Source organism: Brachionichthys hirsutus, chromosome 5, assembly GCF_040956055.1.
Source record: "Brachionichthys hirsutus isolate HB-005 chromosome 5, CSIRO-AGI_Bhir_v1, whole genome shotgun sequence".
Lineage (NCBI taxonomy): Eukaryota > Metazoa > Chordata > Actinopteri > Lophiiformes > Brachionichthyidae > Brachionichthys > Brachionichthys hirsutus.
The window spans coordinates 8,918,029-8,943,615 of record NC_090901.1 but is presented as its reverse complement, the minus strand read 5'-3'; the positions used below and the strand labels follow the sequence as shown (position 1 = coordinate 8,943,615).

Genomic DNA, 25,587 nt, shown 5'->3' with positions numbered 1-25,587 from the left:
GACTGGCGATACTGCATGACAGTTGCGCGCTCCGCTCTCTCTCTCTCGCTCTCTCTCTCTCTCTCTCTCTCTCTCTCTCTCTCTCCTGCAGCGCATACACGGAAACCTTGGCAACGGCGGATGGCTGAGTGGAGGCTGAGGAGAGTCCAGGGGTAAAACCACAGGCAGGTACTACAGGCAATGCGTTTTTGTCTAAGAGATGGAGTAATTGGATAAAAGCATGCATATGCAAGTTTCCATGCATTTATATTCCCAAGTGCTGAAAGCAGAAAGATAAGAGAAAGTCATGCAATTCCTTGTTTGGCAGGAGGAGACATTTCTGCAGCCCGGCTGCCCGGCTGAATGACGTGTGCCTCGCTCCACCTTATCATCCGCTCTCAAACAACACAATGCAATTTTGTTTAACTGGGAGTTTAAACAAGGTTGACAAATTAGGGCTAGTGCAGCACATGCACGCCGGGGCCGTGTGTAAAATGAATGAATGAATATATCTGGAGAACAAACCAAACACTTCTAAAAGGATTAGGAGGTCGATCCCTGCAGATTTACTCGCTCCTCACCTCTCAGGGATCTACTGAATATCACACTGTACTTGTGACTATTATGAGAATCGTATTATCATAATGTGACAGTGCACTAAGTCCAAAATAGACATTTTCCATGGTTCTTGCAAACACAATGCTTGTTTAGACCCTTTATTCATGTAGAATACCAAAACATAGAGTAGCTGAATACAATTATCTCTCTAAACTAAAGAAGATTTTGTGTTGGAAGACACTGCGTAAAGGAATCATCGAGTTTATATAGTGTTGTGTACAAAGGGTTCTCTTACATAACGTCTCCATGCTCAGTAATGCAGGCCAGACTTGCGAATGGTATCAAAATGTAATTAATGGTTGCACATTATGTAGCAGCTGTTGGAGAGCTTTGTTCTGGTGCCAGCTCAGCAGTAGCCTGATGCCATTTAGGGGGGGGAGGCAGTCCTCTACTTGCATCAAAAGCCTTTAGATAGAGACATCTTTCAGCATGAATGCGATGCTTTGAAATGATTGGATTGTGGGTGTGGGAAATTGTATCTTATTGCTGCTTAACTAGTGAGGGAAAACTATAGTCATTACGTGATTAGGTAGAAATAACAATTCCCCAGTATATCCTCAGGAGGTAATATTCAGCCAACGAGTGTACTGTAAAATTAAATTGTTGATGTTCTGTGTATTTTATCCCTTGCACATAGCTCAAAAATTTGAACGTGATGTCTTTTGTTGTTCTCCAGTTGCAACACACGGTTATCAGCTGACTTGGATTGTGCAACCCACAAACCTGTAGAGCCACTAGTGCCAATCAAGTAGACAGTGGCTGGTTACACAAGAAAAAATTGCATGTGAAGCTAACATTGTAACTGTACTGTATATGTAGCAGTAGGTAGGAATATGTGTCACTAGGCTTTGAAAGTTTGTGGGGAAAAAACATACACTTTTCCCAACTCACAGACCTCTGAATCATCAAACACACTTCCTGGATTCACTGTTAGTCACAGTCTGACAAACACCCAACCCACAAGTGGCTTTATGTACACTGCAATGAAATACATAAAGGACAGTGTTCATCAAAATCTGACCTGCAGATTTTTGTTGGGCACTGTTGGTTTAGACAAGAGCCTGAAATTACATCATGCTCTGCTTGATTAATTGTTGTCTGTGCTGAACAAGCACCACAAAAGGCTGCTGTAAAAGGCACTGGGCTTTAAAACCCATAAATGCCATGAGTGGGATCCCTATTGATTACAGCTGGCCCCATTAGTCAAAAGATGCCACTGTATCAATTAAGTAATGGAATAGATTATTAATTAAGATGAGGAAGTACTTCAGGTCTTAAAAAGCTCCTCCGGTACAACGCATTAATAACTTCACAGGAGTGTGATTCCAAAACAGACGGTGCTCATTAAAGCTCATCACATGTGCTGACATTAAAAATACCGACACGCAGCGCCCTCTGGTTTCATCTTCATGTGTGAAGCTGCGCCTTCACCCTGCAGTGTATTTGTGCTTGGGTTCAGGATTATGGATGAGTTCTTGGAAGACTACTTCGGGCTTAGCAAAGTTAAGAGGACAATGTCTCGCAGTCTCATGATTCTCTGGTTGGACGAGGCCAAATTCCACCGCTGACAACTAAAATGTGCGAGGGGAGTTGCAATGTTGATTAAAGCCTTGATGCGAAACCAACCAATAATAATCAATAATCAAATTCAACTTGAACTTTTTGCTTGTTTGTTTTCACACAGAAACGGATGACATTACGGTTGTAACCGTGGAATCTGCTTGGCTTTGGAATAGGACGTCTTAGCATGCAGTCGTCCCCTGTTGACCCACATATCCTGTGTCTGATGGGAAAGCAGAGCAAATGACAAACAGGTCATGAGCATCTTTCACAGGGCAGCGAGGGTCATGTGAGCCACAGTGAGAAATGATCCAGTGCAGGAATATTTCTTAAAGGCAGATGGTAAGACATCCCAAAGACAACATTTCTATTCTCATACGGTCCCAGAGTTTGAGAAAAACAAGTTTATGGTTCTTCCTATTCAGCAACTACTGTCAGCTTCAAAGAGAGCGGTCTAATGCATGATTAATATTTCCTAATGAATAAAGGAAAATATTTCAGTTTAATTAAAGGTGTTGCACACTGCAGTGCAGCTCTTATATAACACAGAAGGCGGCGGCGGGGGGGGGATAAAAAAAAAAAAAAAAGATGTGCTTACCAGAAAGTTTACTTCTCTGATGAATGGTGACCTTGAAAGACAATTGAAAGAAAATAAAATGTATGTAGAACTATCCCACAGAAATAGAGTAACCTCCAATATCATTAATTATGCAAAAATGTCTGCATTAGATATTCCAGAGAGGAAGCATGTATAAATGAGTATTTGACATCGCAGTGCACATATTTATGTATGAACATCTGCTCTGCTCGGGGATATTTTGAGCCAGAGTTTGTTGAAATTCAAGGTCGTGCAAAACTAAAACGGCACGATCTGAACAACACTTTGCAGAATCAAAGTATCATTACTGTGCAAGCCGCTTTCTCATTGGTGTGACATGAACGGTTGTTTAGTTGCACCCGTTTGCCTCTGAGGGGACGTTCGGCACTGACATTCAGAGACAGGAAGTTATTACAGAATTCCGGATTTCCAAAGAAACTAAGACTCGGAGATCTTGAGGGGATGTAAACAGCCAATTCAAAAAGAAAACCAGACTACCATGAGAGAAGGCAAACCAAGTTAGCTCAGCTACAGTTTGACCTTAGTTACAAGTGTGCTATTTATATTTGTTATCTCACAGCAGCTCTATAAACAGATCCCCTTTTCCAGGATTCACATCCTTTCCTGGATCCACTTCAAAATTTAATTCAAGGTCTTCCTCGGTCAATTTACCGGTATGTTACATCTACATAGCACTTTTCAAAAAAGCGTGTGTTTTTCTTAAAGTATAGTTAGTTCAAAACTCAGCCCTCATCCGTCGGCACTGTACGAATTATCTCGCTCCCCAAAACAGAGAATTCAGGAAATGAAATGCTTTGCCGTATTTATTTGTTTCTGTGGCGACAGCTCAGTTTGAACGGACGGCTCAGTCAATGATTGACATCACGCAGTAAGACGCCGCAGCCCTGACACGGTACCCATGAAGCAAATGCTTTACCACACATTATATGTCCTTAGAGACCTCATAAGGCTGCCAGTGTAGAGCATGTTAATAAAACAGCCCAAGCAAAACAGAGAGTTTGTTGTTCCACACCTGAAGACACTGGAGAAACTACTACTACACTCTATCTTAATGCAGGAAAAAAACACAGATAGTAGATTCATGTGGGGAAGTAAGAATTGTATATTGTGTAAAATATAATCCTATGACACGACATTCCTGGAAGGCGTTATTTTCATTATACAATACATTACATTACAAGTTGAAGAAAACGTTAATAAAACACACCAGATAGTATATATTTTAAATTGTCATGGTGATTAAACCGCTGTACTAATGACTTGATATCTATCTATGTTTATATATATATGTGTGTGTACCTATATATATATACAGTATAGGAGTGCGTGTCTGCTATATATATAGGCACACACAAAGACACACTTTGAATTGACAATAGGGAACGGTTTTATAAAATCCTTTCCTCCCTTGACAAAATCCAGTGAGCACAGACGAGTGAATCAGCAACACCCTGTGATTAAAAGGTATTTCAGAATAACAGCAAAATCGCGCTTGACATATTTTTCTGTGAGCGAATGCCAGTGTGTGTGTGTGTGTGTGTGTGTCTCTGCATCCAGCCGTCTAAAACTGTCTTTTTGCTTTAGGACACAGCTGAGTCCTGTGGCGAGGTTGTGTCTGGGCCACTAAACATGTCCTGCGCTGATCACCATGACCGATGCCAGTGCCTTCTGCTTTTTACACCGTGATGCTGAGCCAACGCAGGTGTAGAAAAGGAAGAGCTTCTTATGGTAGCTCCTCTAATCAATAACTATTGATTCCTGATGAATCACAAATGCAGCCTGCCTGATGAGATGTCACACGTTTGACCTGCTGCGCGGGGGGGGGGGGGGGAGAACGAGGGAGGCAGGCTGAATGCAGGTATGCTGAATGCTGCATACCTGCGGTTTGTAGGAGACCATAGGCAAACAGCGGCTGGCAGGACGGATACGCACAGTCGGAGGCTCACAGAAGACAAATGTATACATACACAATAGCAGGCACACAATCATTCCCATTTCAGCTTCCACATGTCAACGCTTGCATGGACCAGTTGTCCCCCTGCTATCCCTGTACCGCCCATCCTTTAAGCTCACACTCTCTCTTGTCGCAAGGCAGACAATTAATCAGCGCGTCGTCTGCCGCATGGCTCACATCCACTGCAGTTGCTGCACTCGGCAGAAAGGTATAATAAAGCAAACCCTCTAAACCGACAGGCGAGTGGAGAGTCTGCATCCATATGAGCGCAATGACCTTTGTGATATTTCAATGCCCTGTTGGACATTGCAACTGTTTTGCATCCCACAAGACAAATCTGTCATCTCCTGCACGGGCTTGGCATTGAGGGTCATTATCTTAATTTGTATGTGAAACTACTCAAACATATAATACCGATTCTTATTTAATAGGTGCCTTTTTACGACATGTCCAAACACTGCACCAAGTTTAATCAGAATTCTTCAAGGGGAGATAAATTCCTGCAGCCACCCTTTTATCTGAATCCACTTAAAAATCGAATGGCCACACGCCAAACCCGCCTACTAAGTTTAATGAAAATTCATGCTAACACTAGAGACAAACAAACAAACTGAGCCAATCCCTTAACCTTGGTGAGGGTAATTATTCTCCACACCCCTGAGACGTGTTTATATCTAAGGGAGGGCAAATTTTATATAGGCAGAAGTGGGGTTTTTGTTCATTCATCATCTTATTATCTTCTGGGAGAGACCTGTGTCATTTCCAATCAAGAAAGAACTAGCTGGTCAAATAAAAGTAAATTTAAGTCAATGTTTTCCAGGGGTATGAATCATTTATATACCGTATATATACAGTATAAATACACACACATCATAAATGCTCAGGCATTTTATCACTGTGGCATGCAAACATATTTCCCTAACAATTACACGTTTGCTATCTGATCGACAAAAACGGCTAACAAGTTTGTCCTGATGTTATAACGTGTAATAACCTTCATCTTGTGATGAGGAGAAACACATTTACTCACTGCTTTAGGAGGAATGCTTCAATAAATCCTTCATTTTAGATGACAATATATTATTATTTTCATGTCTGACTTCCTGGTGAACTTTGTTTGCTTGTTAGGGGATTATGTAAAAACACATAAAACCCATTTATGGATGATAACATGCCAGGAAAATGACATAAATCTCGAAAAACCGGAAAAGAATTAGAGGAGGAAAGAGCGATGTGGACACCATGCAAATACTGCCGCACACTTAGAATGAGCTATTTGATTCCTAATTAGCAGCTCACGACTGCTGTGAAATGCAATCAATGGTTTCCTGATTCCTTTACTGAGCTGGAATGAATGACTTGTGTGGAAATCACCGAGGCAGTCTGAAACCTTTTTGAAATGAGACACAGAGACAGGGAAAAAAAGACACATTCAAACAAATGTAAATTTAAATGCAAATAAAATATCATGCCCTAAATTAACTGTAAAATAGAAACAGAAGAAAAAGGCAGGGGTCCTCTGTGACAGATTCAACAATATGTTATTCTTGGGTGATGTGGATGGGAAAACAGCATTTGCATAATATCAAATAGACAGATGCTGAAGAAACACAACCAAAACATGTGTGTTGTGTGACCTGATGCAGTGATGCCAGTGAAATGTGAGAATATATGACTTGATTTGTCCTTGAAGCCATTGTGTTCATTTCAGGACTACACAAAGCAACAATGGGAGCGCTCCTTTTATTCCAGGGGGGGTCAAGGACTCCTCTGGCTCTCACCACTCTCAGATGCAAGCACCGCCCTCCCGTTCATCTGTTGAATGTGTTCACACTGAGATGACAAGCTCAGCATCATTGTGTCAAAATGTCATGGCCTCCACCAAGGAGGTTATGTTTTTGCCGGCGATGAAGTCTGGTTGTTTGCTTCTCTGTCTGTCTTTTAGCAAGATAACTTAAAGAGTTATGAACAGACCTTGATGCTTTTTTCAGGAAATGTTGGGCATGTTACCAGGAACAGATGATCACATTTTGGTGATGATCCAGGATTCTGGGTCACTTTGAGATTTTTGTTCAAATTGCAGTAAATGGAGCTTTAAAATGTGTTTCTTGTTGATTATTGACCGATGTTTATGGAATTTGATACAGTCATGTAGGATGGGGATCTCTATCTCACCACCGAATTTCATTCGGATTTCCGATATTATAGAGATTTTTGGGGGTACACTTGTGTTTTGGTCTACTCTGCATTTAACATTAGAGACAGAGATTTCTAGTTGTCCACTTGTGTTTTGGTCTACTCTGCATTTAACATTAGAGACAGAGATTTCTAATTGTCGTCTTATAGCTGAGTCAATTCCACATTGGAGCATCCCAATGGATTTGTTCAATGGATCGTTAATATCTGAGGAAACAGATCCAGTTGAAATCAGGGTACTTTTTCACAACAAGACAAATTTGTTATTGGACACTTTCAAGTATCTCTCTTATTACCACAAAAGAGGTTGTGTTTTTGCTGGCCTTTACCAAGACACTCTGGAATTAGTAGTGGACAAAGGGATTTGTTGTATCTTCAAAAGCTACGGATCCAGATCCAGAATAATCCGCCATTACTGAAAGTGTTCTTTTTGTGAATAACTTCTAAACTATTAATTACATCAATGTGAATCCAGTCACTAAAGGTTTGCTTTCATGGTTCAGGAATCTAAAAATACAGATAAAATAAATGTAAGGCCATTATTTCTGGTGTAAATCACAATATGGGGACCGAGGTGCTTGGTGGAGGTCTGCGCTCTCAGAGTGCTTTTCTAGCTTTTTTTTTTCGATTGGAATGATAATTTGTTTCCTCAAACTTCAAAGTTTCAAACTGGCAAATGCTCGCATTCTGCTGCAGTGATTATCTGTCGGTGGGCCAGGAAGGCTGGTTGGTGGCATTATGTTTACTGGTGGATTAGTAGCAACAGGAACCAACAGCAATGGGGGCTTAAAATCAAATTATGAGTGAGAAGTGAGGAAGTTTAATTCCCTACAAACTATACATAAAATAAGAAATACCATTACAATTAACACAGACACTATTATACTACTTGTTTGTATTGTAGTTACATTTAACATAATTAAAGCTGGTGTACACCTTATATGGTGGATACAGATACACGTTTATGTTGATTTCCCTGGCACTGCAGCCTGTATTGGGTCATAACACGCTGACTATTTTTGCTCATGGGTACTCAAGTACAAATGCTTCCTATAGCAGTATAAATGTAACCTCAATAATGTGTCACTGGTGGAGAGGGAGACCTTGTTTTCTCCGATTGTGGAGACTTCTGGCAGGCTGTCAGAACGCATCAATGAAATGTGTCCGTATAAGCGACACTTTCCCACTGTGCTGTCTACACGTTGTTGTTTTTTTCAGACTCCCATATGAAACTAAAGGCATATTTCATAATATACATCTGAAGCAGTGGAAAACCTTTAGAAATAGACCAAACAGTAATGAGAATTTAGTTAGGACGATTATTATTTGATGATGATGATGATGATATGACTGAGATCATTTTGACTTTCACATCATGAAATATGTACAGTATGTACGCTAGAGCCTTTGATATGATTCCCTAAATGATTTGTGGGAGCTGGAGCTTGAGAGAAGCCATTAAATGTGGCCTAAATAATTGCTTTTTGGGCTCTAAATGAGCTTGAATCTTTTACTAGTGCACAGCTTCGGGCTGTGAAAAACGTTTCTCAAGTCCAGATCGCTTCTGCGCACCCATAATATATTAATGCCCCTCCTTCAGTTGAAGATATAGAAGATATCAGAAGTTCTCTACACTCTGCAAGAAATGTGCCAAAATGTGCTGTAGTGGGAAGGATCACTTTGCCTCAAGACTTCTAACGCTTCATATAGTTATGCTTCTCATGGTGTGGCCGCACAATAACGGGAGCATGACTCCAAAAGCCCAATTAATGGCTGCTAAAAGCTGTGCAGCACTTTAAACTTATTAATGCCAAAGCTGCATTTAAGTCTCTCTCTCTCTCTCACAAATATAATCTTAATCACCCTTCTATCTTCATAGCGTTGGGATGAGATACGGTCCGGTGGGGTTTGTCGATGTTGTGAAAAGTTGAGAGAGCTTTCCATCTTTTTCATATGACGACAGCTTAGCCGATCTTTCCTGATAAATGGGTCAGTCTCTGCAGGAAATGTGTCCACAGGCCAGTGGACAATACGCATACGCGTAGACACAGTCGCACAATGTTTGCACATAAACAGATGCTGAATGGATTTCTGCCAAATGCTGACAGTTCTCCCGTCCTGTGATAGAGTCCAAGTGAACCATCACAGGCAGCTAACTGGTCCAATTTTCCCTCTCAGGTGGACCCGCTTCCCTCACATCACTTCTGGACGTCAACTAGGCTAAAATAGACCTATTAATCTCCCACAGCTATTATGGGATGGCCCAGAAAATGGCTAGACCGAGCACAGATAGAAGGGTGCTATGCCATTTGTTGCAGCCAGCGACAATAAGCAAAAGTCTTACAATTACTCAACATATGAGGTGACATAGTTTGTAATAACGCTCATTAAACTAATCCGTCATAGCGATGCTTTTTTTTACATTCTCTTATACTCTGCATACTCTCTAAAATATAAATGCTTAAACTAATGCATAATTAAGACTTTTAATTTATGCAACTCAAAGCACTGACAAAACTCAGTGCCGAGTTGGATACTTATATATTTAACCAAAACTACACTCTTTTCATAACTTAAATCAAGTCTTTAAGTAGTTTAAATAAAAAAATAAAAATAAATGGTGACATTGTTTTACAGAGATATGTTGTAATAAATAATCATTTTTAGCACACAGGGTTTCTAGATTATATACTACATAGTACATATATGCTATATATGTGTACGTATGCCAGACCCTCATCTCTCTAGTTATTCCTTAACATCAGGCATTATCATTTAACTAAACTCTCCAACAGTCCGATGAATGTGGATCAGACATTGGAAGTCCATCTGGGAATGCAATATCAAACGGAAACAAGCCCCCCACACACACACTATATTCAGAATTAGAGGTCCATTTCAGAGTTTCAGCTGTGCTCATCTGTAGAGTCTGAATAGGTGCAGTTATGACACTCTCTTGTCACTGTAATAAACATTAACCCTGAGTTAAGACAAAATAAAACCACAATCTCTTCATGTCAAAATGCAATTTGGAGCCAAGTGATCAGGTTTTTCTCCAGCCAGCAGTAGGATCGGTGTGGAAGCCTGCTGGTACATCTGAGCCACATATGTGCAATGCTACGGTGGCCCTGAAGTGCAAATCACAACAACAAATCGTATTGCACACAATAAAGAAGGAATCGCGCAAACAAGAAAAAAACACACGCACAAATAAGGAATCGCGCAAACAAGAAAAAAACACACACACAAATAAGGAATCGCGCAAACAAGAAAAAAATACACACACAAATAAGGAATCGCGCAAACAAGAATACAAAACACACAAACAAGAATCGAAATCACGCAAACAAGAATACAAAACACACAAACAAGAATCGAAATCACGCAAACAAGAATACAAAACACACAAACAAGAATCGAAATCACGCAAACAAGAATACAAAACACACAAACAAGAATCGAAATCACACAAACAAGAATTGAAATCACGCAAACAAGAAATGAAATCACGCAAACAAGAAAGCTCCAAACCGGAAATGCTAAATATCGGACAAGTCCAAACCGGAAATGCTAAATATCGGACATGAGGGGTCTGGTTGCTGATTGGACAGAAGCACTGTCAATCATTCTGACTTTCGCTACAGGTTTCCCGTAATTGAGCAGCAATTAGTAGCAATTGAGTAGTAGGTAAGAGAACAGCGTGAGATACGAAAATATGTTTTGCCGTCATTGTGGTAAAAAGTTACCCGAAGAAGAACGGCCGAACTATTGCAGTGGTTGCGGCAAGAGACTTCAAGGGATTCTGGACAATGAACCAACCGCATGTCAACTGCATCATAAGTGTGTCCCGCATCAAAATTATTACTGATAATGTCTTCGGTGGCAGCCATAATTACAAATGAACTTTCTCAGCAATCAGCATCCGGACCTCTGCATGTCCGATATTTAGCATTTCCGGTTTGGAGTTTTCTTGTTTGCGTGATTTCATTTCTTGTTTGCGTGATTTCTATTCTTGTTTGCGTGATTTCATTTCTTGTTTGCGTGATTTCATTTCTTGTTTGCGTGATTTCGATTCTTGTTTGCGTGTTTTGTATTCTTGTTTGCGTGATTTCATTTCTTGTTTGCGTGTTTTGTATTCTTGTTTGCGTGATTTCATTTCTTGTTTGCGTGATTTCATTTCTTGTTTGCGTGATTTCCATTCTTGTTTGTGTGTTTTCTATTCTTGTTTGCGTGATTTCTTATTTGTGCGCGTGTTTTTTTCTTGTTTGCGCGATTCCTTCTTTATTGTGTGCGCTACGATTTGTTGTTGTGTTTTGCACTTCAGGGCCACCGTACAATGCTGCATTTCCCACAATGCACACAAACACACACATACACACCGCAGATGCACATAATCATGGATGCAAAACCGACTGCTCCATATACAGACACGTACTCTGCTCCCGAAGGAGCCAAAAAACCCAACTGTGGAGAAGGAGGTGCAGTGAGGCAGAGGGGGGGGCTTCATGTTCACTGCCTGGGAATTATCACATCAAACTCATATGCCCATTGGTCCTGACAGGCCTAAGGCTGAGCCATTACAGCCAGGAATGACTCTGTTGAACTTTCACAAGGCAATGACTATTGATTCACGCCAATAACGTTCAGATTTACACACAACCAGAGTGGAAGTTCTTGTCAAACTTGCTAAAAGGGAATCAGTGGAATTGAATATGGTTTTATTGATGGTTACTGACTGAATGTATCTGTAGTTAGTTAGAATGTCTAACCTTTGCAAAGTAGCGCAGTAAGTACCATCATTAGAGTCAGAAGTTATCAAATATTTTGCATGTAGGACTTATTATGAGGCAAAATTAGAAGTCAATATTAATTATTAGGTTTTTATTAATGTACGATTAGAACTGCTGTGCTGATGTCACACAACACAATGTTCATTGAACTTCTCGATGTGTTGTACACCAAACCTTTTGTTTCCTAACACCAACTAAAAAAAGTTTCTGCATTATTCAAATATTTAATGATTTATTCAAAACATTAAAGGAGAGAATTTTCAGACACTAAAATTGTCTTTCTTCAAATATTGTCTGCATTCTCACGCCAAGTCAACAACTTAAATGTGGAAATAAAAAAAATGAGCATCTTGAGTTTTAATCTGCCACACTTGAGAGAAAATCCTATACTGTCCAAGTGTCTCACGATCCTCATCCTTTTTTCACCATGGCAACGGCTCTGTGTGCTTCCCGAGAGACCTGCTGAAGTGTTTAGTGAAAAAAGTGAAAGGTATTTTGTTTTATCCCCTGCTGATTTGCCGTTTACCATAATTCGGCTGCGTATGCCCAAAGACCATCAGTATCTGAGGTAGACGGTTTTATTTCTATTTTTTCTTGTCTATGCTCAGTCTCACTATAACTGCGTGTTTTTTTTTTTCACTTTCTCCACTGTTGCGGCAGTTTATGGGCAGTTATTAATATAAATCTCATATAAATATTCACCTGCAACTTTTTAAAGGTTAATGGACGGCTGTTTGTACACAACATGGATCCATGTGGTTTATATATGAGCGCTGTCGTGTAATTAAGAGTTAGTGGCTGATGCGTTTTTGATTCCTCGGAATGAGGTGACAGATGATGGAGAGAGCGCGATGCCGCTGGCTCACCTTTACGCCTGAGCTATCAGCAGCACGCAGGAAACGTGTGGAGCGAGAAAGACTCAAATAAAATCAGCGAAAGCCACAACAAACACTTTTATATTTATTTTACTGTCTGAAAGAATGTTACACTTGTTTCCGATTAGCGATCTTAACTGCGGCTCGTTGATTAGTATCAATAATAACCAGTCCAAAATGTTATGACGAAGCTAAAAAAACAGGCATTTTATTTATGCAGCAGTTAAAACACCGCGCCAGCCTTCAGTGGCGCGAAGCACAGCTCGATAAATCATGAATGGACGGAGGGTTTCCGTTTGTGAATCGCTCTCACGCCTCTCTCTGCAGCCGTGCGCCAATAAACACACACACACCGGTTCAATTCCCATGCGCCCCTGCGTCATCTGCAGTCCACACCCATAAGCAACCTTCTTAAAGGTACAGACTGGACCCGGAACACTAAGGAGAGGAACGCAGACTTTGCATTAGTTCAGGGGGTCCCCAAACTTTGTCCTGTGAGGGCCACATAACTGTTCCCTTCTCTGATGGAGGGCCGGGGTCGGCTTGTCCAGGAAAAGTGTGAAGATGGCAGGGGTGCATAAACATTTATTGTTTTTCAGACAGCCACCAAATACCCTTTCTTCACAGAAAAAAAAAAAGTCAGGAAATAAATAATAAAACTATTAATAAAATAAACAATAACCAAATAACTCTTTTTGGGTTCGTCACAGAAAAAAAGTCCATGGAACATTACTTTTCTGGTCATATGTGATCATCATTAAGATTGTCCCAAACGAAAGGAAGAATGCTTTTCTTCAGAATATTAATATATTTTCCACTATCAATATTATTTTTAGGAAACAAAAGATTGAATTAACGACACATCTTAAATGCACCGAATACGATTATTGATCCCCCACCAGCTACTCATGTTGTATGGAAAGGAAAATAAGAAAGAAAAACGCAGGCCATAGTTTGGGGACCCCTGCCTCAGTTAGTATTCAGTGGAAGTACAGACAGATGGGTGGAGGGAGAGGAGGCGCAGTGAGCGAGAAAGGGGAGATCTTAAGTGCAGAGGGAAAAGCCCTTACTCCTTTTGTGCCAAATGATGTGATGCATGTGTAAAAACAAAGTTTTTAATGTCACAAATGGTGCTCTAAAAATTATCTTTAATGCTGTCCTTTAGACAGAACTAAATTCAACATTGTCTCCCCTTCGAACATTATTGCGGCAGATATTCAGCCATGCAGAAAAGCCTTAAACAAGCCTTGGATACAATACTGGTAGGCCCACACTCAGAATTGCACATAAATTTGTGGAAGTTTGTGCATGGAAGTGTCACAAAGAAAATGAAAAATAACTTCCCAGAATAATCAACGGAGACTTAAGGGGATGTGATTGTATGCAGGGCAAGATGAGAACAAGCAGGGCTCCTGCCACCAGGAGAGCTGAAATCCAGAATCTGTACCAATGCTGTGCGTCAGGCCAGACGACTTTGCCTGCCTCCAAACTCCTCAAGTTCCTCCACAACGAGCAGACGGAGTTCTCAGCAGATAAAGAGACGGCAGAGAGTTTGATTGATAAATATGAGATCGAAGAGACAGGTGAGTGAAGGGAGAGGTGTGTGTGTGCCACGTCAGGCTGCTTGCTGCTCATTGCTATGGATAAAGAGAATCTTTCATTTAGAACAATCACTTTCTCATGCAATGATGCTAATTTTGTCTTGACAAAAGTTAAGACTGAAGCATCAGTGCTGCCTGCATGGCTGACCATGCGATTTGCTGTGTATTACCAAAGACATGTCAATGGGCGAGTCCCATTTGTCAGAGGCAGGTACTGTTGGGAAATGTACAGCATGACAAGAATAGTGTGAAAACAACACGGCAATTAGATTGCAGCTTAGCCGAGGACCTCGTTTAGCAGTTTATGGTATAGTATTTTAATAAGGTAGGGTTTGAGGAGGAGAACATTCAGATACACACAGTTTGGCTTGTCATAGCAGAAAAGATGTGGATAAAATTCTTCTGGTAACGACTGAATTCCATCAAGTACTCCAGTAAACCATGACATTGAGGAAAGCACGCAAAACAGCAAGAATCTCCTAAATGAAATTAAGTTGTTACGTTCACCAAGGTGGTCGTGTTTTTATTCCTCTGGCATTTATTCATTTATTTGAATGTCAGAAGGAATACATTAAACTCCTGTATGGATTTCCATGAAACTGAACAGCGGGGTTGGCCATGTGCAGAGGAGCCCATTAGAGTCTGGAGGGGCTCTGCATGGAGTGCTTTCTACTTTTTATTTTTAATACTGCAAGGACTTTCTGACAGCTCGTGTCAAATATGCATTAACGAGTTGATGGAGTATCATGAACCTGGATGGAAGCGTGTGGAAAGTGCCAAGGAATAAAGCACTATATTTTGGAGTAGATCCAGACAAAGGGATCAATCTACAATCTTTAACATTTTTGACAACCCTCAGGGCAACCATTTTGATGTCGGAATTCAAATTAGGATTTATTTGAATTTAAAGTGACTGTTGGGACAGGGTAGAGTGCTCCTTTGAGTGTCTCTCTAGGATTTACCGTTAGCAGCTTCTCCTATACTTTTCAAGTAAAAGCCACCATTTCTGCTGTATTGTACATGCTGTTGATTTATTTTATTTTTATAAACACAGATGTTTTCCAGAGAAAGTGCACACATTCTTGGCTGTATCCAGTTGGAGGAGCTCCACAGTTAAAATTCACTTCATACGGATCAAATAATAATAATCTATTGAGAAACAATAGTTACTTAGTAAACCTTCACCAAGCAACTAACTGTATTTTGTGTGCGCTAACATGGCCATCACGAATGCAAGTGAATGACTTTCCAAGCAGCCTCACATCAGCTAACGTGCTACCACATCATACCTTCCATCATACACCACATAGCATATTTAGAGTTATTTTTGGAAACATAGAATTTAGCTCCATAACTGGCATGCCTGCAGCTCCCTAGCCTGGCTTGTAGTTATTTTTTTCGATTTGTGTAGCTGGTGCTGATGTTGACATTGTTCACTTCTGCTTATTTCCCCTTTTCCAGCCAGAGAAAACAGGTCCATGACATTTGAGGGATTTTTCAGGTACATGGAGTCAAAAGACAACTGTGTTTTCAATCAGGCCCACACATTTGTGTACCAAGACATGGGCCAGCCGCTCAGCAATTACTTCATCTCCTCATCACACAACACCTACCTGATGGGGAATCAGCTGGTGGGAAGGAGCCACACTGATGCCTATGTGCGGTATGGAAGTGCTGTCTAAAGTGCATCTTTTCATTGTGTATATATACAGTATAGAGAGAGAGAGAGCGAGATTAGATTAACTCGACACACTCTTTTCATCTCATTTCATTGACCTCATGTGCTGATGCAGACTGTGAAATTATTACTGTGTTCGCTTTATGGCGTAATGGAGGCGATTAGAAAAGGGGCTGATGGCAGCAAGAAGAGCTGTATTTATGGTCCCTGTGAAAGTGCTGACCGCATGAGCGTCTGGTAGAGTGGAACCCTCCAAACCAGTGACCTGGAAGCTCAGGATTACTCTGAAACAATCATCTAGAAAGAAGAGCACAGTGATACAAGTGAGAAGGCCGGCTCTAAATCTCACTTCCTGGAGGTTTGGAGAGTGACGAAATGCTGAAATACTGATGAAATATTTATCAGCAGCGCTGTGTTGGTCCTTCTATTTCACCAGTGCTCCCTATGAGTGTATCATATTATACTACACAATAAAATAATGGCCGACGAGAAAAATACACCCGAGCACATTCTAAGATCGTAAATGAACGTATGTTTAAACTGCAAAAACAATGAATACAATTATTGTATTAGTTTAAGTTAATTGTTAATTAATTGGTCTGCTCTGTTCTCAACACACAATGGTTGAGCTTATTTGATTGGATAAAAAGGGGGACAAAATTATCTTGTATCACACGTTGCATATACGAGTCTCGTGCTATTTATTTTGTATTTTGTTATTTTGTTTGAAATCTGAACAAAAATATTATAAAGAGAGGAAATAAAAAACTATAGCAACACCCAGGTTATGCTGATACAAAATATGAATGAGATAAAAAAAAAGAAAAATGTCATCCAGATGATGTGTTATTGTGTTGTCCAGTCATCACACAAGAGGCTATTGCAATCTGACTCGCTTTTAGCAGGACAGTCACGATGCAGCTCTGCAAGAGCATCGTGATATTTAGTGACTAGACACAGAAACATAACTGAGGAGTGACGTAAAGGCGCAGCAGACTCATTATTTAAACATACAAAAACATTAAATGGGTAAAATAACCCCCCCGCAACCAATACATACATCATTAGCACACCAGTTATAATAAAATGACAGCAATAAAAACACAATAGGGAAGGGAAACAACTGTCTAACTCTATGAGAATAATTTGCTAGAATTTACTATAATGCAACATTTTTTATGTGCATTTTCATGCATTAATATTCTGAAATATATTGAAGTGGCTTTGCGTGTCACCTGTGTACATGTGTGTGTGTCTGTGTATGTGTGTGTGTGTGTGTGGTACAGTGCTTTGAGGAAAGGCTGTCGCTGTCTGGAGATTGACTGCTGGGATGGGCCAAATATGGAGCCTGTAGTCTACCACGGTTACACACTGACCAACAAGATCCTCTTTAGAGATGTCATCACCACGGTGGAGCAACATGCCTTTGAGGTGCATACAGTGGCATGCTACATGACGTACAGCGTATATTCTGTTGTGACATCTAACTTTGCTCTCATGAAATAATTTATGGCAGTAATGCTCTGCTTGCGACTTGTATTTGATGCTAATTGTTGGAAATAAGACGTGAATCATCTTTTTGTTTGCTTCTTGTGTTACGTGGCCGATTCTCGGCAGGTGTCTTCTTACCCCGTGATCCTGTCGTTAGAAAACCATTGCTCCTGGAAACAGCAGGAGGTCATGGCCCAGTACCTGATCTCCATCCTGGGGGACAAGCTGCTGAGAGCTCCCTTGGATCGCTCAACCACCAGAGAGCTCCCAAGCCCCAATGTAAGACTCAGCAAAGTGAGAGCTCAGCCAATCTGAGCTGCAAATCAGAAGCAGAATCTGTGCTGAATGTCAGCGCTGCTGGTGCAGGCAGAGGGATGATAACGTTTACGTATAAATATTCTGTCACAGCAAAACAACAAGGAAATTAGACCTTTTTCGTTGCAACAAAGGATTTTATTTGGATTTTCCAAGACTTCCTGCGGTTATCACCTCCACCGGGATGTGAGGGGTAGCTGTACGACTGCATTGGCAAGCATATTGTAAAAGATATCCATCTTTCTTTTTTTTTTAAGTCTGCTCAGGTGCTTGAGCTGAATGTTCATTTAGGTTACCTCGTTTGAGTTTAGATTCCCCTGCTTCAACCCGTGACAAAGAGACCAGCCTGAAAGATGCCAGTGCAGTTTCTCCAGTCTATTGCATTTGGCAAGAAGAATGAAGGGGAGTTTGGATGAATGTGTGGCGTCACGATGGAGATGCTTTGCTCCTTTGGACTTCCAAAATCTTCACTAAAAGCATTCAAATCACATGAACTTTGGAAAGCTTAGAGATAGTTTACCCCCCATTTTACCCGTCATTCACTATAATTAGAAATACAATTCAGCTAATTATAAATCATTGCTTTTTTAGACATGAGCACAATAAAGAGCATACTAAACTACATCAACATAAGCTTTTTATTATTATTATTATATCATTTTGTGTAACAGCAGCCACAGGAAACTCATTTTCACTCTATGTGGATATTACATTTTCTTAATGCTAATCTGTAACTTCTTATTTCCTGTTGTGTGGCTAACAACAGAGCTGCTCCTAAGCCCAGATATATATATTTTTTTACTTTTAGCATATTGCTGCTCATCTGCATAACAAAGCCAAGAGAGTTCTCACTGGTTTTGAACCGACGATGGCGAGATGCAGCAGCAGACGTGTGACTGAGCGATTCGATACCTGCTACTTCCGTTCTTCATCCCACCAAACTTGCCTCAGTGCATGCTCTGATGTGGATGAGGCTACTGAGTGACTCTTTCAAGAGCAGCATCTTTTTTGACAATTCAGAGAGGGGGGGGGGGGGGGGTATTGCGCAGAAGTGTTTTGATGTTTTTGCCCTAAGTTTGCGGGATGCGGGGACAGCGTTTGTTTAACTGATTTGCATTTATTCACGTGTGTCTTTGACTGCATGTGTTTTCTGTGGCAATGCCAGGAACTGAAGCATAAGATCCTCATCAAAAACAAAAAAGCGAATGATAAGTCAAAGGAAGAGGAGAGTGTGGATAAGGGCAAGGATGAGGATGAGGATGATGCTGATGATGAGGATAAGGAAGATAATGGAGCGGAGGAAGAAAACAAAGGAATTATCTTGCCTCCCAGAAAGGCAGGGCCAAAAAAAAAAGTAAGTCAGTAGTTTGAAGCTTTAAGAAGAGATATAGCACAGATGGAGCTGAATACATATTTATCAATAATAATGCAGCAAAGAGCTTCGTCTTGAATTCATAATCATTTGTAGCTGTGGGTGAATGCTATCTTTGTTTGTTATTCTCTAAAACTAATGAGTAGAAGCAGAAGGTGGTGGTGGCTGAGGCTTTATCTGACCTGGTCATATACACCCGGTCGGTCAAGTTCATCAGCTTCAGCCATTCTGCATGCAATCAGAACCCCTATGAGAACACATCTATGCCAGACAAAGAGGCTCGGAAGCTGGTCAACACCTCAGGTAAAGTTTTATTCATCGATCTTCAGAAGCGAATCGGGAAGTCTGAATTTGAAGCAGTAGAATGTGCGTAATTAAACCTGTGCAGTGCAGAACTCCTGTCGTTTCGAGTAATTACACAGACACTGCTGTCATGCTTATGGAAGTCTCCCAGACGGCAGATTTTACAATTCTAGTACGCTGCAAAGTACACAGATTTATCTGCTGGTGATAGGCTTAATCAGCACTGTGTAAACTTGTTTGGCTAAAGCTCGAATGTAATGGACGCTTGTTTATACGAAAAAAGTCCCAGCCTGCAAATAGCAAAAAATATCAGTCTGATGAGCCCAGCATGATTTATAGCTAGAGTGTGAAAAGGAGACATCTCTGTAGGCTGTCTTTGGCTGAGAAAGGCAGCTGTGTGTGTGTGGTGCCATAAACCTCCATGAGAGCTAAAGCAGAACGAACATGACATAGGGGCGTACTTTTTAGGCAATAAAACCCAACAGCATGGGCCCAGAAATGCGCTTTATAATCTCGCTATTGTAGAAGTGAGACGAGCCTGCAGAGGTTCGATGCAACTGATGATCAGTTAAACTGTCATCGTGTCGCAGTAAACTGAAGAAAGAGAACAAGCCAGACGGATCGGCGGGCAGGGACCACGAGATTTAAAAAGCTAGCCGGCTGTCGTCATCATCAAGCACAGAAACTATTCCGACAGAGGCTGAACTGAAAGCTGCCTGCCATTTTTTTTTTTTTAGGTCTCTCTGAAACAAGGAGTTGAAAGTGTAGACATCAAAACCAGATTAAGATGACAAAACGAAAAACGTTTTTGTTTTGTTTAAATTATGATCGTCTGACCATAAAATAAATCTCTAATTTCATTTTAGGCATTTGACATTTTTAGCATTGTGTGCACTCTCTCTCTCTCAGGTGCAGATTTTGTTCGGCATAACCAGAGATTCCTCAGTCGAATTTATCCGACAGGTATTTCATCCAACTTAAATCCTCAAGAGTTTTGGAACATCGGTGCACAACTCGGTGAGTCCGATTCAGCACAGCACCTGCCCAAACTAGGAGAGGGACCTCACTTGCACAAATCTTCCTTTAAAAAAAAAAAAGTTACTTCTGTAAATTCAATTCAGAAGTGAATAGTCTGCCTTTGATTTCTTGCCATTCACAATGCACAGAACAGCCGCCACAATCCTTACAAGCTTCTTTGTTACAACCAATGGAGCGAAATGCTGTCCAGAAAGTAAGATTGACAAACCTCAAAGGGAAAAATCTGTCCAGATGTCCTGCCGATCGAAAGTCATTCTGGTCCGCAGCCTGGCCACCTAATCTCTGTTTCCCTCTGGTGCAAGTCGTCTGCTGTCACACCCTTTATCGCACCTGTTCAAAATCAAGTTGCACACTCCTAAGTGATTCTTCTCTTTCCTCATACACCCTGGTCCGGTTCTCCGGTTCTTTTGGAGTGAAGCATGAGCATTCGGCTGGACATCCCATCATGCACCCGTGCTCTAGACAGTCGCTATGCTTGGTTTTTATTCACAATGCATTTGGGCTGTGAATATAAAAAGGCTGTAGTATGAATGCTGCTACAGCCTTGATCTTGTGTTCACACTTCCTCTTTAAGTGTCTCCACCACTCAGTCATCCAACCGCTGATTCTGACATGAAGCCCTTCTGGTGGTTGAACAGGCTTCTCTGGCAGCTGTACCGACGGTGATGATGATTGACACGCCTCACAGTTGCAGGAAACAACAGTGAAAAACAGCAGCCTGTACAGATCAATCACGATCAAATGAGGAGGGAACCCACGAGACGCATAGAAAAAGATTATACAGGAAAAGCAAATGCCCCCCCCCCCCCCCTTGGTTAAGACACCATTAAACATGTGTAAGTTAGCATATTTATCATCTTGCATGCAGCTCAAACCTGTCAGCAGCATTACATCCTCTCAAGCCGCCATGTCTGAAGAACATCACCAGTGATGCTGAAAACACAGGGAATGTGGCAGACTTGCCAACCCAGAGCTTTGTGCTCCAGAAAAAGCCACTTCAGCTGCACTCATTGCTTTTTCTGATTGTGAAAGTGTCTGTGATGCAATGTACACTATTGTTGCAGAAACATTTCAAGCCATTGTATAATTTAACTCCCTCTTGCAGAGGAGGAGGGAGGAGATTATCTCATGATGCTCTTTTTTTTTTTTTTTATCTCAACAAGCTTTAGGCATTTTCAGTTTTGTTTCTATAATCTCTTTACAGCTGCTCCGTGAATCCTCATTTTCATTCTTCCAACATTGTCCCATGATGTTTTGCAGTGGCTCTAAATTTCCAAACGCCAGACTTTCCTATGGCCCTAAATGATGGCCGTTTCCAGGACAACGGGGCCTGCGGATACGTCCTGAAGCCGGCGGTGCTCCTGTCCAGTCAGCGGAGGTTTGATCCGTCTCGCAGGCAGAGCGTCTTTAGATCCACAACCCTGCTGCTTAAGGTACAGCTTAGAGCTGAGTGGTCTGCTGAGATTGATCAGATCTGTGTGTGATTGTTTTCAGAGGAGATAAAAAAAAAAAGGGAAAGAAGATATTTAGTGCAATTAGGAAAATCCCGGATCCGATTAATAAATCATGCCTCTTCCATTATTTGAATCATTTTATGGGATGCTAATAGCAACACTCTGGCCTGTAGCAAAGGCAAAAGGAAGCATTAGGTAGTCGGATCTCTTTAGTGCACACATTCGCTCATCTAAGTCCAATTACAGAGATGCAACAGAAAGCTTTTATGGAACCGAATAGTGGGACTCAGCGGTGGAGATATGCGAGGTTTGGCACTGCAAACACAACATGTGAAACCAAGCCTTGGATGACAAGGCCCAGAAATGTCACAGCATGCCCTGGTGGAATCAGTCGTAGGAAGAGCTGTAAATCAGAGCGGAAATCCACCTTGAAGCGTCAGCTCACCCAACTTGTACAAGCCTATCTTCAAATGGACTACAAATCCGACACGTTCTGAGACTTCTTGGGGAGCCTCTTGGGGAAAGCAAATAGAGACAAGTTTATTGCCTGCTACATGGAAAAACTGGTTGACAAGTTCCATTTAAAAAACTGTAACGTCAAGCCAACTATTGCAACTAAAGTCTGAAAACACAGCAGAACTTCTAATGTTTTGGGCGATGCTCTTGTCTGATGAAGGAAATAAATCCAGGCAGCACAGAGTCGACAAAAACACACAGTGCATGAAATATACATTCCGCATGCTCTGCTTCTTGAGACCCTGTGAAGCAACTTCATCTTTACTACCATTTATCACTTTGCTTTTCTTTAAATCCTTCGATCCTGACTTAGATCTAAACTCAGTGGGAATTAGGCTCATCGGCAGCATTCAGCCTCGCAGTTTAGTCTTGGCTTTTCAATCTTTAAACAGTAAGATAAAAGTAAATTATTTATCTGCTCAGGATAACAATATTTTCCCCCTTAAGATACCATTTGCATAAAACCGTGACCTGACTTGTTTTCCAATAGCAAATAGTTTATGAAATGATAACTCCAAAATCCTTTCTCTATATGTAAACAGGCCATTGTGACAGTGGATTTGCACAATGAACCAACATGACATTGGGAAAGAAGAGAGTCTGTAATTTTAGCGTAGATAGTGTGGGGCTCTATCGGCACGAAGCGAGGCATGTTGTGATACGTACATGCATTTCTCTTTGATGTGAAGTGATGGGGACGCGGGGGCTCAGTGTGAGCTATTTATTCCTGATTACATTCTCATACACCCCGTGTGTTACATCCACACTGCGTCTGTGTGTGTCTGCCCATAGATCATCAGCGGGTCCAACTTACCATCCACAGAGATTGGCAAAGCTCTGAGTCCCTTAGTCAGAGTGGACATTCATGGAATTCCATCTGACTGCTGCAGAAAATTCACACGTACTGTCAACAACAACTGTAAGCACCGTTTGAAGCTGCATTTCTAGACATGAATGAATTTTCTGTTTTATTTATAATGTACTAATTGTTTTATCAATTTGGATTTGTGTGCAGCATCTTTCATCAGGCTTGAAAGATGGGAAGTTTATTCTCTGTCTATGTTTCTAACAGGCGATGATCATCGGGCGTTCGCATAAGAGAGTGCATGAAAATGACAGGCAGAAAGTGGGAGAGAAAATGAGAGAAAGAGAGACAGGAAGTGAAACAATAAGAAAATGAAAGCGATAATTAGAGAGGGAGAGATGAATGACGAGAGAGAAAATCAGAGAGCAATTGAGAAAATGAATGAGAGAAATAAAAAGAGAATGAGAGAAAAAAATGTGTCAAGAAGAGAGAGAGATGAAAATTTTAAGAAAAAGGAGAGTGAAAATGTATGAATGAGAGAAATTGTCCAGAGTCTTGAAGCGTGCAGAGAATTAATGCATGAACATAAATCAAAACAGCTTCACACTGAAACCGATCAGTTTGATTTAAACTGTTAGAGCTTGAATAAAATCTCTTGTCAGAAATGAATCAGAAATGCAACACAGATGAGTCGTTGACATGCCCCCCCCCCATCGGTCAATGCAACTCGTATCCAAATAACACTTTTATTATAATCTTCAGTTACCGGTCGATTCACTTTGTCATGAGCGACTGAATTAAGAGGAGGCTTTAGTTTAAGTGTTCTACTAGCGGGTGAAAAGGGCTTGATTAGAATGCCTTTAACTGATCCCAATGATGCTTCTTGATTCTAATGAAGTGGCTCCAATCCAATTACAGCTTTGAGCCCTCGCTGGGATACTGAAATGAGATTTACCATCAGAGTCCCGGAGTTGTGCCTCGTTCGCTTCTGTGTCCGAGACTGTGTGCTGTTCAGGAATACGTTTGTGGGCCAGTACACCCTGCCCCTCGCGAGCTTGAAGAAAGGTGAGCCACACAGGCAGGAAAAAGCAGGGGGGGGGGGGGGGGGGGGGCATCCCTGTGTGACCATCATTGTGTTGTCATTCACTCTGTCAGCATTACTGAAGGACACTCTATGGAATTCTTATAGGAAACCTTCCACATATGTGTGATGCTGACGTCTTTAGCAGCTATACATGCATATATTTATTGTCCCCATTCCTTCTCCAACACCAGGATATCGCTGGGTACCTCTCCTGTCCCGAGACGGATGCAGCCTTGATCCAGCCTCCCTCTTCGTCTTTGTCTCCGTCTCCTAAAAAAGAGCTCAAAAGAACACAGCCCTTGCCAACAGATAAGGAAGCGTGGCTGATGCAGGAACAACAACACAAATATATATAGATACATCAAAAGCACCATATACTCAGATATAAATACACATTTTATTGTGTGGGAAAAAAAATAGATGCGCCTACTCTCTGTTGCGTGCACTCGGTGCTGAAGAGGAAGAGATCAGTAGGATCCGGCAGAGCTGAAAAGACACTCAGAGGAGGGGAATAAAAAAAAGCTCTGTGGAAAAATCCCTGAAGAAGGATGTTGGACTTTTATCGTAGGGTTAATAATTTATGCTCATGAAATGATTGTGGCAGCGTTCAACACACATAAAAAGATCTTTCCCAACCACAAGACTTTTTTTTTTTGGCATTTGTCTCCTCGACCAAGATGAGATGCAATTCTATTAAATCTGAAATGGACGAGCGATGCCGGGACACATCAATACTCGACAAATACCACTGTAAAACAATAGCAAGCAGCATTATCTTCTGAGCGTCCCTTACTGTGAGAGACCCAGCAGGGAATAATAGAAATGGCGTTCACAGAGGTGTGCATTATTGAACCAAATCCAGTGCAGGGAGGTCCTATTTCCATCACCGTTCATGACTAAATCCCTTGAATTTGGCAGGACAGAGAGCGCGTGGGTCAGCAGCACCGTCAGGAGGACGATGCCGTTTAGATAACCCGTGGCAGTCGAGTGTGTGCGTGTGTGTGTGACGAGCTGCTGTTTCAAATTCAATGGACATCTAGCTTTGCATGTTCATCACTGCGACTGATGCCACCGATGGATAGAGGATGGAGTGAGGGGGAGAGTGTTAACTCTGCCCCCTCAGGCCAGAGAAGAAGAGTTGTCATCCTGCTCACACACACACTCGGTTCACCCCCCCCCCCCCCCCCCCACCCCCACGGCCCGCCCTCGCTTTCAATCCCACTGGCCAAGGACATTCAGTTGACACAGCTGAAAGGGATAAATACACTCAGTCCAGGCAGGAATCAGACAGCAGCTCCTACAAGCGCTGCATCACCTTCTCTTTAATCCGTCGGCGGCT

The 25,587-nt window shown here is 41.4% G+C and overlaps 1 protein-coding gene across 1 annotated transcript; it reads left to right on the top strand.

Moving 5' to 3' along the window:
* The first annotated feature begins 13,984 nt into the window (after window positions 1-13,984).
* On the top strand, window positions 13,985-24,522 carry LOC137894133 (1-phosphatidylinositol 4,5-bisphosphate phosphodiesterase zeta-1-like). The gene is made up of 11 exons (XM_068739606.1): window positions 13,985-14,174; window positions 15,654-15,855; window positions 17,157-17,301; window positions 17,488-17,640; window positions 18,842-19,030; window positions 19,219-19,351; window positions 20,261-20,368; window positions 21,650-21,822; window positions 23,152-23,278; window positions 24,083-24,229; window positions 24,440-24,522. The coding sequence occupies exons 1-11, from the start codon at window positions 13,985-13,987 to the stop codon at window positions 24,520-24,522; spliced, it is 1,650 nt and encodes a 549-aa protein (XP_068595707.1).
* Window positions 24,523-25,587: the final 1,065 nt, after the last annotated feature.

Coding starts and splice junctions, on each gene's coding strand:
- LOC137894133 (XM_068739606.1), top strand. CDS start 13,985: ATGAGAACAAGCAGGGCTCCTGCCACCAGGAGAGCTGAAATCCAGAAT. Junction 17,641..18,841: donor GAGAGCTCCCAAGCCCCAAT/GTAAGACTCAGC, acceptor TGGCAATGCCAG/GAACTGAAGCATAAGATCCT. Junction 19,352..20,260: donor GAAGCTGGTCAACACCTCAG/GTAAAGTTTTAT, acceptor TCTCTCTCTCAG/GTGCAGATTTTGTTCGGCAT.